The 15,468-nt window shown below is 44.2% G+C and overlaps 1 protein-coding gene across 3 annotated transcripts in view; it reads left to right on the forward strand.

The window, feature by feature from the left end:
* The first annotated feature begins 2,664 nt into the window (after positions 1–2,664).
* LOC141258968 (galactose-3-O-sulfotransferase 2-like) overlaps positions 2,665–15,468 on the forward strand; it is an 85,382-nt gene continuing 72,578 nt past the window's right edge. Inside the window, exons 1-2 of one of the 3 annotated variants that reach the window (XM_073674298.1) lie at positions 2,704–2,819; positions 3,673–3,787. Coding sequence is in view for 1 of the 3 variants with exons in the window: in XM_073674299.1 (XP_073530400.1) it covers positions 2,791–2,819 (29 nt within the window). In the remaining 2 variants the exon portion in view is untranslated. Of the gene's footprint in view, positions 2,820–3,672; positions 3,788–15,468 lie in introns of all 3 variants that reach the window. The other 2 variants (XM_073674297.1, XM_073674299.1) reach the window with 2 other exon arrangements.

Raw genomic sequence — 15,468 nt, forward strand, 5'->3', positions numbered from 1 at the left:
TATTATTTTTATACAGCAAAAAATGCCAAAAACAGGATAATAGAGATGTTTTACCGTGGAACATCAAAACCACAGTAATAATTTACTGGTGTATACCAGGCTTTTTAAAATATATATATATTTGCAGCTGAACAGTGAGCGACACACTCAAACTGTTTTTTTTTAGATACAAATTGCCCAAAAGTGGATAATACAGAGGTTTGCAACGTGGAACTGCAAAACCACACTTGTATTTCTCGGGCCTACACCAGACTATTTTCAACAGATATATTTGTGTCTGAAAAATCAGGGAGACACTATTTTTTTTTTTTTTTTACAGCAAAAAATGCAAAAAGCAGGATAATAGAGATGTTTTACCGTGGAACATCAAAACCACAGTAATAATTTACTGGTGTATACCAGGCTTTTTAAAATATATATATATTTGCGGCTGAACAGTGAGCGACACACTCAAACTGTTTTTTTTAGATACAAATGGCCCATAGAACTGCAAAACCATACTTCTGTTTCTCTGGCCTACACCAGACTATTTTCAACAGATATATTTGTGTCTGAAAAATCAGAGGCACACTTTTTTTTTTTTTGGGGGGGGGGGACACCAAAAGGTTAATAAGATGGGTATTTGTACATTGTGAAGGAGGAAAAAAAAAGAGGATTTTGATAAAAAAAAAAGGATTTTTCCTGGCCCCCGGGATCTGGAGCTAAGTCCAGCAATTTCAGCAACAGGAGCAGCACACAGGACTGTAATGCAGCGTTTGCTGGTATAACCACTGTGTCTCCTATACAGCCTGCCTGCCTGCCTGCCTGATATACCTGGGATGGATATTAGTCCTGAGAAGGACTGTTTGTTTGATCTGGCAGCCTTTACAGACCCTACACTAACTATTTTGCAGGATATATCTCTCCCTAAATCAGCAGCGCTGTCCCTACACTGTCTGATCCGGAGCGACTGTGTCCAAGATGGCGGCGCCCGGTTTTAAATACTCAAGGTGACGCTGTGCGGCCAGTCAATCACTGTAATGCCCACAAACAACATGGCTGCGGCATTACAGTGACTGGCTGGCAATCCCTGCATGTTCATTGGCTCTGTAAAGAGCGCCAAACATGCAGGGTGGAGACCCGAGCTCCCGCCCGAGTAACCCGGAAATGCTCGGTGCTCGCCGAACATCCCGAGTAGCGTGATGCTCGGGCGAGTACCGAGCAGTGTCGAGCATGTTCGCTCAACACTAGACTAATCTAAAAGTCCATTGATGTATAAATATATGAAACAATGAATAAAACTATATAAAATAGTGCACCTACCCTATTCAGAGTCACTTATAAATATACATTACGTTCAATAAGTAAATAGTATTATAGATAATTGAAAGAGAATCAAGAATGCATCAAGTCCAATAGTGTGTCCACTTCTGATACTCATGAATGTTGTTCATTATAAACATATGCCCAGAAATGTAAGACAGACAAAATAAAAAGTTAAAACCAAAAACACGATAATAAAATCAAACACCATAGATGTCGCAACAAAGGCTCAGAGGGAAACACACAGATAAATTAAAGGTCTTCATCTATAGTGGCTTCTTTTGCTGCAATTTTGTCCCATATATGTTCCCTCACTCATTTTTTGAGTTTCCTAGTGGTCATGCCAATACATATTTTATTGCAAGGACAGGTTGCCTTCCCTGGTGTAACAATTGAGCTAATGTGTAATTTCATAACAGGTTGTACCTGATGAGTTCTGAAACTCAGAGGTGTACAATACATTTGGACATGCTACACAATGTCCATATGGAGTTCTCCCCCATTTTGGACCACGTGAACCAAAATTGTGTTGAGGTTTTAGACTTTGATGACGATTATGGACCAAGAGGTCACAAAGGTTTCTAGATCTCCTATAGGACATAGCTGGGTATTCGGTAAGATGTTTACGCAATGATCTATCTCGTAGCAATATGGGCCAGTGTTTAATTAAAATGTCACAAACCTGATAATGGCGGGAGGGAAATCGCATACAAATCGGACCCTTTCTGCTTCAGGATTATTCTTGGGGGCCAGTAAGTCTGAACGTTTAGTGTTCCTGGCTCTTCTTTTCACTCGTTCAATGCTACGTCAGCTATACCCCCGTTCCTGAAACCAATTTGTAAGATCCATTTCTTGTTTGTCATACATATGTTCATCTAAGCAGATATTGATTGGATTTATGTATGTAGTTAGTGCCTATTGGGACAATTTACCCACACCAGGGGTCTTCTTGCAATCTTTTTTTATATTTGTGGCCTTAGACTGTGTAGTCAAATGGATTTCGTCGAATCCTTCAGCTTAATGGAAAATGCAATAGAGCTGATCACACAGTGGTTCCAGCGTGAATAATGCCCTAATTTTATTCTACTATCTATAAGTTCTTGCTGCTCCCTGTTGGAAGCCATACAGGGACATGGCTACATAATATAGTCGCTAAGAATTCAGATATACTTAGTTAATAAGATAATTATAAGTTGCCATTATAAGTTGGCATTTCATCAACAGTGAACAATTAATTATCGGTGTAATTTAGCTTTCAATTGCTGGTCCTTGTAGGGAAGTTAATCATCAGTTTTAATATTAAAGTCTTGGTTGGTCATTGATTATAGAATTATGAGTAATCTAGCTGACAGTAAAAGGGTGGAGTGATCCTGTGGAAGATTCATTAACATATAAGAATGAATATCAAAAGAGAATGTAAAGGTCACTTGAATTTAATGAGAGACAACAACAGCGTAAGAGGAACTGACATTTTCTAAGGATACTATTATGGAGCACGGCTGGAAAACAAGACCCAGGTAAATATGTTACATCCTTATCATATGATCACACAGCAGAATTGTTACATCAGTATCTACAACATTAATCTGAATGACCCTTTCAGAAATCCATGAACTTCCTGCAGAAGCAACACAATTAAGATTTTGGAAAAAAATTTCAATAGTTATAAAGATCCACATACGAAGCTGTAGGATTCACTTCTGGGAAAACTTCTGGGGCTTCTGTGGTTTCATGATTTGTTACTTATTGAACAGAACAGTGATGTCTTAAAGGGGTATTCCCATCTCCAAGGTCCTATCCCAATATGTAGCAGGTGTAATAATAATAATAATATTAGCAAATACCTCCAATTAGAAATGTAGTATAGCATTTTTGATTTGCTATGTCTTTTTCCTCATGTGCAGGCAATGCAGGACCTTAGGTATCCACGGTTACGTCCACTGATAAAGTGACAGTTAGTTAGCTAGCTGCTAGTGGTCGTAACCGTGGATACCTAAGGTCCTGTATTGCCTGCACATGAGGTAAGTGGCATAGCGAATCAAAAATACTATACTACATTTCTAATTGGAGGTATTTGCTAATATTATTATTATTACACCTACTACATATTGGGATAGGATTTTGGAGATGGGAATACCCCTTTAAATAGAGATCAATACACGTCTTGGTCATAAAGCCAGCTGTAGTGACAAACACCTATAAATACACATGAAACATTTACTTTACTAATGCGTCAAGATTATAGCTTGGGACCCAATGTTTTAAATATATCGTGATATCAATTTGCTTCCATTTTTATACACTTTTCAATGTTATTTTGTAGTATATAATCATTTTTGGACCAGTTTCTACAATTTTAATTGTTTCTAGAAGATACTGTCGAGAACGTTTTGATTTCAGCTAAAGTGAAGAGCCCCCTGCAAAAGTCATCCTTTGTTCCCAGAGAATACTGCCACCAGGCAATAAAGTGCATCAGCCCCTTCAGGTGACTTTTCAGAATAAGCTGTCATGTGTCTGTACATGAGGAATAACACTATTTCTGGCCATTGTATGACTTATATTCTGCATTCTTTACCAGTTTTTCCCTCTGAGGGCACTATTTATAATTTTCAGTTGTCCCTGAGCTACTGGGTAGAGAAAAACTGCTATGTCTCCGATATAAAGCATACATACTTATACTTCTTATCTTAGGTTCTGTCTGATAAATGGTCAGAGTGTGAATACACACCTATGCATAGCACTTACGGCTCTTGGCTTTTAGTTTTGTTTCAGTTTTTTGTACTTTGCACAAACAGGGGTATGGTTCCCTTTTTCGGGCTGTCCATTTTGTTTCCATAGCTTTCCATGAACAAGTCACTGAACAGTGGGAACCCGATCCTTATCTATATGAATATCTGCTAATACATAGTGAGGTGAACTACAAGAGTTAGGTACTGTCCCGATTGGGCACACCTTGTCGTGCTTTCATGGATTTTGATCAAAATAGTGATAACTAAGTAGTACCCCATGTTCTTTACATGTACTATTACTATTCATTTACTTATTACAGGGTATTTGCTCATTTTGGACTTTTCATTAAGGGTTGTTCAGCAAAGCTGCTTTATCAGCTCATAACAGCCAGCCTCCTGTTGGACAACTTCAGACTGTGTTAATTTTATTATTATTTTATTAACCACTTCATGACCACAGGGCTGTATGCCTCCTTAAGTACCACACTATATATATTTACTATATAACTAGTAGTATTATAAGCAGTAAATTCTTATTTTTCAGCTTATCATAGTTTTTATACATGAGAGGATAAAGAAGCAATATCTTTTCTATAAACCGTTATGTAGAGTCATGAGACATGTAAAACCTACTACCACCATAAAGAATTCAGAATAAGCAGCTTTAATTTTTTCATGAGAGAAAACAATATTTAGCGTTTCAGACCTGCAAGCAGATGGGCATCCTTTCTAGGCGTAGAGACCTTGCAGCTTCATTTGAATACAATTATAGAAAATGTCACTATCTATTCTAAAAGACTTCTTTACATTTCAAGATTCTAACTCCCACAGAAGAACTTGCCATCATTTTACGTCTCTAGAATCTTGTTTTCCTATGTCCATCTCAAAAAGTCCAATCTAGCTCAGCACGCCCCTGCACTAGATTGGACGACTGAGCTGTCACTCACTGCATCCAAGACACACTGAGCAGAGGAATCGTGACAACATGGGTTTAGAGTATTAAGCTTTGCTTGTTCAAGATTAAATGTTTAACCCTTTAACGATCGCTGATACACATTAAAACGGTGGTTGTTAAGGGGCCTTATTCCCTCATCGCTGTTTTAAAACGGCGATCGGGAATATAGGAATAGCGCTTTCCTCGCTGACACCCTGGAGTGTCAGACCCGGACGGTTTTGCGACCGATCAGTGACAGATCAACCCCTTAAATACCGGTGTCAATTGCGACAATAGTATTTAAGTGATTGCAAGGGGGTCACAAGACCCCCTTAGTTACCATCGAACCCCCACATTAAGAATCATGGGTCTCGATGGTTACCATGGTACCCTGAGGTCATGTGATGACCCCAGGGTACAGTGGCCAGTTTGATCCAGCTATAAGCTGGGCCTCACAAGCTGCATCAGTGACTCACTGACTGCTCTCATGCACTGCTGTACACGAGAACTGCAGTGTATGAGACCAGCAACTAAAAAAAAATTATACATGTCCTACAGTGAAGAAAGTGTAAAAAAGTGAAAAAGTAAAATAAAATATGTAAAAAAGTAAAAAAAAACACACAAAAAAGCATACAGAAATCTCGAAAGCCATTTCGCCTCTCAAAACGCATTTGTGATAAAAAAAATAAACAAAAAAGTCCACATAATTGGTATCTGGAACGACCCACTCTATAAAATTTGCATTTTATTTATTCCATATGGCAAACGCCATCAAAAAAATAATAAAAAAACATGCCAGAAATTTTGCTTTTTCATCATACTGACTCACAAAAAAGTGAATAAAAAGCGATCAAATAGACATATGTAAAAAAATCAGTAGAAATGAAAACGGCAAACTGTCCTGCAAAAAAACAAGCCCTAATATGGCTCATTCAGCAAAAAAATAGAAAAAGGTACAGTTCTCAGAATATGGCAATGCAAAAACAAATTCATTTTTGTAAAATATTGTTTTTAGTGTGTAAAAATAGCAAAGCATAAAAAAACAATATAAATCTGGTATCACTGTAGTCGTACCGACCTGATGAACAAATTGGACACATCACTTTTACCGTATGGTGAACATCGTAAAAAATAAAAATAAAAACAATAACTGAATTGCTGTTTTTTGTTCATTCTGTGTCTGAAAAATCTGAATACATAGCAATCAAAAATATTATGTACCCCAAAATGGTACCAAAAATATCTGCAACTCGTCCCGCAAAAAATAAGCCCTCAAACATCTCTGTTCGCCAAAAAATAAAAAAGTTACAGCTCTAAGAATATGGTGACGAAAAAACAACTTGTTATGAACAAGCATTTTTACTGTTTGACGGCAGCAAAACCTCAAAAAAAAACATCTGTCTGGTATTGTTGTAATCGCACCGACCTGAAGAATAATTCCGAGTTATCACTTATACCATACGTTGTACCACACAAAAGTAAAACTAAAAGCTATTCTTGTACTGCTGTCTATTTATTTATTCTACCTCCCAAAAATTGGAGTAAGACTCAGCTTACATTTATGCTGCGCTTTCCACTGAGCGCTTACATTGAGGTTTCGGTGTAAATTCTCCAAAACCGCGATTCAGACAAAACCCTGGATGAAGCCACTCACTTACAGTGGGAAAAAAAAGTACCGTATTTTTCGGACCATAAGACGCACTTTTTTCCTCCAAAATTTTGGAGGAAAATGGGGGGTGAGTCTTATGGTCTGAATGTTGGGGGGGCCTGTATATTTATGTGTGGTGTGGGGGGAGCGGTATCGGTGGAGGAGCGGGGCACAGGAGGCAGCAGCCGCCCGCTGCAGCCTACACTGTCCCCGCTGCTAAAGAAAATGAATATTCATACTCCTTAATAGCGGTATACAGTGCGGCCGCGTGGCGGCTGCTGCCGGCTATCTCATGTGCCCGCTCATTAAATGGCATGAATATTCAACCTTTCTCCACGCCCATGGGGAGAGGGTGAATATTCATGCCCTTTAATGAGCGGGCACAGGAGATAGCCGGCAGCAGCAGGAGCCGCAGCGCGGCCTTCTGTGTACCGGCTATGAAGGAGAGTGAAGTGACTGCTCCCCGCGCACACAGACCGGCGTGGGAGCTGTGACTTACGGCAGCTGATCTCTCTCATTGTGAGCCGCGCATGGCAGTGACGTCATGCGCTGCTCACATGGAGAGCTCAGTGCAGGCAGACCGGACGCAGCACTGGAGGAGAGAAGAGAGGTGAGTAGAAGTGGTTATTTTTTTGTTAATGTGCAACCTGATTGGGATTAGGGGGACCATGCATACTAGGACAGGGATTAGGGGTGCCATGCATATGAGGACAGGGATTAGGGGTGCCATGCATACGAGGACAGGGATTAGGGGTGCCATGCATACCAGGACAGGGATTAGGGGTGCCATGCATACCAGGACAGGGATGAGGGGTGCCATGCATACCAGGACAGGGATGAGGGGTGCGTGCATACCAGGATAGGGATTAGGGGTGCCATGCATACCAGGACAGAGATGAGGGGTGCCATGCATACGAGGACAGGGATGAGGGGTGCCATGCATACCAGGACAGGTATTAGGGGTGCCATGCTTACAAGGACAGGGATGATGGGTGCCATGCATACCAGGCTAGGGATGATGGGTGCCATGCATACCAGGATAAGGATGAGGGGTGCCATGCATACCAGGATAAGGATGAGGGGTGCCATGCATACCAGGATGGAGGGATGCCAGGCATACCAGGATGGGGATGGGGACCACATGTAAAAGGAAGGGGGGCGGCATATATACCAGGATGGGGGATATTGTCAGAATTGGGGGACATTACCTCTATACCAGTGTCAGCAGAAGACCCCTTCCCCCTTAAAAGTGCATCATGACCACATTTTTTGCTTAAAGTTTTATTTTTTTATTTTCCTCCTCTAAAACCTAGGTGCGTCTTATGGTTCGGTGCGTCCAAAAAATACGGTATTTAGTCAACCACCAATTGTGCAAGTTCTCCCATTTAAAAGAGAGGGGCCTGTAATTGACATCATAGGTAGACCTCAACTATGAGAGACAAAATGAGAAAACAAATCCTGAAAATCACGTTGCCTGATTTGAAATGAAATTGTTTACAAATTTTGGTGGAAAATAAGTATTTGGTCAATTACAAATAAGCAAGATTTCTGGCTCTCACAGACCTGTATCTTCTTCTTTAAGAGGCTCCTCTGTCCTCCCCTCATTACCTGTAGTACTGGCACCTATTTGAACTTGTTATCAGTATAAGACACCTGTCTGCAACCACAACAGTCACACTCCAAACTCCACTATGGTGAAGTCCAAAGAGCTGTCGAAGGACACCAGAAACAAAATTGTAGCCCTGCTGGGAAGACTGGGAAGACTGAATCTGCAATAGGCAAGCAGCTTGGTGTGAAGAAATGAATTGTGGGAGCAATAATTAGAAAATGGAAGACATACAAGACCACTGATAATCTCCCTCGATCTGGGGCTCCACACAAGATCTCACCCCGTGGGGTCAAAATGATCTCAAGAACAGTGAGCAAAAATCCCAGATCCACACCGGGGGACCTAGTAAATGACCTGCAGAGAGCTGGAACCAACGTTACACAGGCTACCATCAGTAACACACTACACCGCCAGGGACTCAGATCCTGCAGTGCCAAACTGTCCCCCTGCTTAAGCCATTACATGTCCGGGCCCATCTGAAGTTTGCTAGAGAGCATTTGGATGATCCACAAGAGTATTGGGAGAATGTCATATGGTCAGATGAAACCAAAGTAGAACTGTTTGGCAGAAACACAACTCGTCGTGTTTGGATGAGAAAGAATGCTGAGTTGCATCCAAAGAACATCATACCTACTGTTAAGCATGGGGTTGGCAACATCAATCTTTGGGGCTGTTTCTCTGCCAAGGGACCAAGACGACTGATCCGTGTACATGAAAGAATGAATGGGGCCATGTATCATGATATTTTGAGTGCAAACCTCTGTTACGCTGGCGTGTCCTTAAATAAAATAAAACTCAAAGGACACATTGGGGACCACCGGACTGCGAGGAGCTGCAGCAGCTGAGTCCCAGAGGAATGTTCAGCTAATCACAGAGAAAGAAATAGTAGTAACTAAACAAGGTACAATGCTGGGAGTTAGCAACACTCCAGAAACAAAACTAATAAACTTCTGCACTGCAAGACACCGCTGTGAACAGCAGGAAGGATTTGGCAGCATGAAACGCCGGAGCACTAGATGGCGCCGTATAGAGCTGCAGATAGCTGCAGGCCAGGAAAGGCCTGCAACCTAAGTTCCTAAAAAGGGGGAGGATCTCTGCAGCATCCAACATATGGGTGTAAAAGCAGCAGCGTGACCACTCATACAGTGGCGGAGACCTGGAATGCTGGATCGGTAGCGAGGACGCCTCCGTGGCATGGACACCAACTGGTGAACCGACACGGTAGAGCGTGCTGCTCACAGCATTCCCCTAGCCCTAATTGATGGCTAGGATGACTAGGGAGCACACAGCAGGAACCCTTGACAACGACTCACACACAATTGCATTTACTGCCAGAGACCTCACCCCAGGTTAAAAATAGATAGACTAGGCACCGGGGCGGAGCCCACAGAGCCCTTAAATACACTAGAGACAACCCCAGCCCCCCAGGACAACCAACCACACTGTACCAGACAGCAGGGGGCGTGGTTTAGCGGCACATGACCACAAGGGGGTGTGGCTTAGCAGCACATGAGCAGAAACGCAGAAACCACACTTAGAATCCCTAGAACGGAACCTAAATGCTGACAATTACTGACCAGCAGGAAAGGGCCTAGCCGGACGCCACAAGAAAACCCTTCTCCTGTGTACCGGCCTAACATTACCCCCCTCTCTATGGCTCACCCCCCCAGAATTATGGATACGCTCAAAAGCGGCAATAAGATCCGGAGCGTTGATATTGTCTACCGGCTCCCAAGTCTTATCCTCCGGACTATAATCTCGCCAGTCCACCAAATAAAACTTCTTGCCCCTAACCACCTTAGAAGCAATGATTTAATTTACCTCAAAGTCATCCTGTGCAGATTCCGATTCAGCCGGGCAGGAACCAGAGAATTCATTGAGAGTAACCAGCTTGAGTAAAGAAACATGGATGGAGTTAGAAATTCGCTAAGTGGCCGGCAATTTCAGCCGATAGGCCGCATCATTCAATTTGGCCAAGAGTTTAAATGGCCCCAAATACCGGGGAGCAAATTTAGTCGAAACCACCCAGAGTCGAATATTGCGTGCAGAAAGCCACACCAAGTCCCCTGGAGCATAACTTGGAGCAGGACGCCGATGCCTATCGGCCGTGACCCTCATACGCTCCTTAGAAGCACACAAAGACTCCGGAGTCTGATCCCAGATATCCCTTGCATTATTTGCCCAATTCTCCACAGCGGGAAGAGGATTAGTACCAGGTACGGGCATCGGAACCCGAGGTTGTTGTCCGAAATTCATCAAGAATGGCGTCTGCCCCGTTGAATCTGCCACAGAATTGTTTAAGGCAAACTCCGCCCTGGGTAGCAACGATGCCCAAGAATCATGGCGGGCAGACACAAAATGTCGCAAATAAGTTGCCAATGTCTGATTAGTCATCTCAACCAAACCGTTAGTTTGGGGATGATACAAGGAGGAAAAGCACAACTCGATTTATTAGAGGCGGCAAAAGTCTCGCCAAAATCTAGAGGCGAACTGAGGACCCCGGTCAGACAAAATCTGATCCGGCATACCATGCAAGTGGAAGATATGGGCAACAAACAATTGAGCAAGCTCTCGGGAACATGGAAGACCGGGCAGAGGAATCAGGTGGGACATCTTAGAGAAGTAGTCCGTAACCACCCAAATCAGCCTATTACCCTGTGAAAGTGGCAAATCTGTAATAAAATCCATCGCAATCATTTCCCTCGGCCTATCAGCCATGGGAAGAGGCATTAGAAGCCCCGCCAGCTGTTCCCTAGATGGCTTATTTCGCGCACAAGGACGCAGGCGGCGACAAAATGGGAGATATCCGTAGACATCTTGGGCCACCAATAGGACCGAGAAATTAACTCTTTGGTCTGTTTGTCCCCAAAGTGCCCTCCAATCTTGGATGAGTGACCCCAATGGAGAAGCTCTTGGCTATGAGACTCTGGCACAAAGGTCTTCCCAGGTGGAAGTCTCTGCACGGTGACAGAGCTCACAGAGAGTAAACTCTCGGCTGGGACAATAAGTCGCGGTTCCGAACTCTTCACCCAAAGGGTCAAAAGAGCGAGACAGAGCATCTGCCTGTGGATTCCTCTCCCTAGGCACAAAATGGAGAGAGAAGTGAAATCGAGAGAAGAACAAGGACCACCCTGCCTGTCTGCGATTTAAGCGCTGGGCCGTCTGAAGGTACAAAAGATTTTTGTGGTCAGTGTACACATGAAAAGGATGGATCGCACCCTCCAGTAGGTGCCTCCATTCCTCAAAGGCCAGTTTCATCGCGAGCAGTTCCCTATCACCAATCGAATAATTTCACTCAGCCGAGGAAGAGGATTTAGAGAAAAAGAAACAGACTCTTTTTCTACCCTGAGCATTTTTCTGGTACAGTACAGCTCCTGCACCGACAGAAGACGCATCTTTCTCCAAAAAGAACGGTTTGGAATTGTCAGGACAGGGAAAGATAGTAGCTTTAGTGAAGCAGAGTTTCAATTTAGCGAAAGACTCCTCTACCTCAGGACTCCAAGCCTTAGGATTTGACCTTTTTCGAGTGAGGGCGGTGATAGGCGAAGCTGGTGTGGAAAAGTGTGGAATAAACTGCCTGAAATAATTTATGAACCCCAAGAAACACTGAACAGCTTTCAGAGAACGAGGCTCGGGCCACTTCAGAACAGCCTCGAGTTTCTCGGGATCCATAGTAAGACCAGACCCAGAAACAATATAACCCAGGAAGGGTAAGGACTCTTGCTCGAAAAGACACTTCTCAAGCTTTGCATATAAGCGATTCAATCGCAGACGGTGCAATACAGTTTTCACCGTCCCACGATGCTGCTCAAGGTCCGAAGAAAAAATCAAGATGTCATCAAGATACACGATAACAGCCGTAAGAAGTAAATCCCTGAAGACATCATTCATGAAGTCCTGAAAAACTCCGGGAGCATTGCATAATCCGAAAGGCATGACGAAGTACTCATAATGACCATCCCTGGTATTAAAAGCCGTTTTCCACTCATCACCTTCACGGATTCGCACAAGATTGTAGGCCCCGCGGAGATCCAATTTAGAGAAAATTGTCACACCCCAAAACCGATCAAACAGCTCGGTAATCAGAGGCAAAGGATAATTATTCTTTACTGTCACCGCATTTAGACCATGATAGTCAATGCAAGGATGCAAAGACCTGTCATTCTTAGTGACAAAAAAGAATCCTGCCCCTGCTGGGGATGTAGATTTATGGATAAATCCCCTTGCCAGATTATCTGCAATGTATTCTGACATTGCTTTTGTCTCAGGAACCGACAAAGGATATACCCTGCCTCTCGGGGTTTCAGAACCCGGTAGTAAGTTTATGGCGCAATCATATGCCCGGTGAGGTGGCAGAGTCTCTGCAGCCTTTTTGGAGAAAACATCTGCATACTCCGCGTATTGAATGGGTAACGCCGACAGCTCCGGAGGTAACTCAGAACGAGAAACCGGAAGCACCGGACGAATACAATTCCCCTGGCAAGAAGAGCTCCACTGGACAACCTGACCAGTCGACTAGTCCAGATGGGGGGGAATGCCTCCGGAGCCAGGGCAGACCCAAAAGTACTGAATCCACCCCCTCCTCCATCACCAGGAAAGAAATAAATTCACAATGGCTATCTCCTATCTGGAGCTGCATAGCCTCAGTACGATGGGTAACCTCCTTAAGCAGAACAAACCCGTTAACTACCCGGATCTTGACAGGATTAGGAAGTGAAATTAATGGGACTGAGTGACTCTGAGCGAAAGACGCGGACATAAAATTTGCCTCTGCTCCCGAGTCCACACATGCTCCTATCTCCACAGTCTTCTGATCAAGAGTGACTGAGGAAGGCAACAGAATTTTGGAGGAAACAAATTAATTCCCTAGTGACTCGCCTCTAACAGACACTAGAACTCCCGGTTTAATATGCAGAGAGAGACTGGTGCAAAGCCCAGGCCCCCGAGGGGTGTGGGAAAATAGACCGGATTTTATTGACTGTTTGGGAAGACAAAGACCCTCCGTGCGTGGCACCTCCATAGGCACAGAGGGGTCAAAATTGCCCGAACACTTACTCAGGGGCACTGAGAAGGTTGGAGCAGAATGCTCCCGTAGCTTCTCAGCAGTCACCGAAGATCATTTCTAGTAGCGAGATGAATCAATGCCTCAATCGTTACTGGAACCTCTCGAGGAAGGCCAGACCTCTCCAGAAAATGGGAATCAGAGCTTTGTCTGGCCAATCCAACTCAGCTGCTAGGGTGCGGAAACGCACCGCATAGTCGCTTACAGACGACGTAGCCTGACTAATAGCGAGAAGAAGTATGGCAGTGTCATTGGTGACCTCAGGACCCAAAAAGACATGTTTGAGGGCTGTAGCGAAACCGGCTACAGTCTGCACAACTGGATCCGATCATTCCCAGAGTGGAGGAGCCCACTCCAGTGCCCGCTCGGAGAGCAAGGAAAATATAAATCCCACTCTAGACCTATCAGTGGGATACACCTGCGGTTGTAACTCGAAGTGCACCACACATTGTTTGAGAAACCCCAGACAGGTTGGAGCGCTCCCAGAAAACTTACTTGGAAGCGCTAGGCGAGGAGTTGGGACCTACCGTCTGGCCCACAGCCTGGTGCAAATTGTTCTAATCATTGCAACCGAGACTCCAGCTGCTGGATATAGCGTTGCATCGAGGATGAGCCGTTCTGACTCTATGCAGTAGCCGACATACTCAGCTAGACCCTGGCCTAGTCTAATGTTACGCTGGCGTGCCCTTAAATAAAATAAAATAAAACTCAAAGGACACGTCGGGGTCCACAGGACTGCAGAGGAGCTGCAGCAGCTGAGTCCCAGAGGAATGTTCAGCTAAGCACAGAGAAAGAAATAAACTAGTGTGTTAAATGCACACACAAGTAATAACTAAACAAGGTACAATGCTGGGAGTTAGCAACGCTCCAGATACAAAACTAATAAACTTCTGCACTGCAAGACACCGCTGTGCAGAGCAGCAAGGATTTGGCAGCATGAAACCCCCAAGCACTAGATGGCGGCGTATAGAGCTGCAGATAGCTGCAGGCCAGGAAAGGCCTGCAACCTAAGTTCCTAAAGAGGGGGAGGATCTCTATAGCACCCAACACATGGGTGTAAAAGCAGCAGTGTGACCACACATACAATGGCAGAGACCTGGAATGCTGGATCGGTAGCGAGGACGCCTCCGTGGCATGGACACCAACGGGTGAACCGACACGGTAGAGCATGCTGCTCACAGCATTCCCCTAGCCCTAATTGATGGCTAGGTTGACTAGGGAGCACACATCAGGAACCCTTGACAATGACTCACACACACTGCATTTACTGCCAGAGACCTCACCCCAGGTTAGAAAGAGATAGACTAGGCATCCGGTCGGAGCCCACGGAACCCTTAAATACACTAGAGACAGCCCCAGCCCCCCCAGGACAACCAACCACGCTGTACCAGACAGCAGGGGGCGTGACTTAGCTGCACTTGACCGCAAGGGGATGTGGCTTAGCGGCACATGACCGCAAGGGGGCGTGGTTTAGCGACACATGAGCAGAAATGCAGAAACCCTAGAACGGAACCTAAATGCTGACAATTACTGACCAGCAGGAAAGGGCCTGGCCGGACGCCGCGAGAAAGCCCTTCTCCTGCGTACCGGCCTAGCAAACTCCTTCCATCAGCAATGGCATTGAAAATGAAATGTGCCTGGGTCTTTCAGCATGACAATGATCCCAAGCACACAGGCAGGGCAATGAAGGAGTGGCTTCGTAAGAAGCATTTCAAGGTCCAGGAGTGTCCTAGCCAGTCTCCAGATCTAAACCCAATAGAAAACCTTTGGAGGGAGTTGAAAGTCCATGTTGCCCAGAGAGAGTCCCAAAACATCACTGCTCTAGAGGAGATCTGCATGTAAAAATGGGCTAACATACCAGCAACAGTGTTTGCCAACCTTGTGAAGACTTACAGAAAGCGTTTGACCTCTGTCATTGCCAACAAACGATATATAACAAAGTATTGAGATGAACTTTTGTAATTGACCAAATACTTATTTTCCACCAAAATTAAAAAAATAAATCTTTCCAAATCAGACAATGTGATTTTCAGGATTTGTTTTCTCATTTTCTCTCTCATAGTTGAGGTCTACCTATGATGTCAATTACAGGCCTCTCTCATCTTTTTAAGTGGGGGAACTTGCACAATTGGTGGCTGACTAATACTTTTTTTCTCCACTGTATGAGGCAGATGGAGTCACTTT

The sequence above is a fragment of the Phyllobates terribilis genome, unplaced genomic scaffold (assembly GCF_046119375.1).
Source record: "Phyllobates terribilis strain yellow unplaced genomic scaffold, ASM4611937v1 Scaffold_3__8_contigs__length_932513732, whole genome shotgun sequence".
Taxonomy (NCBI): Eukaryota; Metazoa; Chordata; class Amphibia; order Anura; family Dendrobatidae; genus Phyllobates; species Phyllobates terribilis.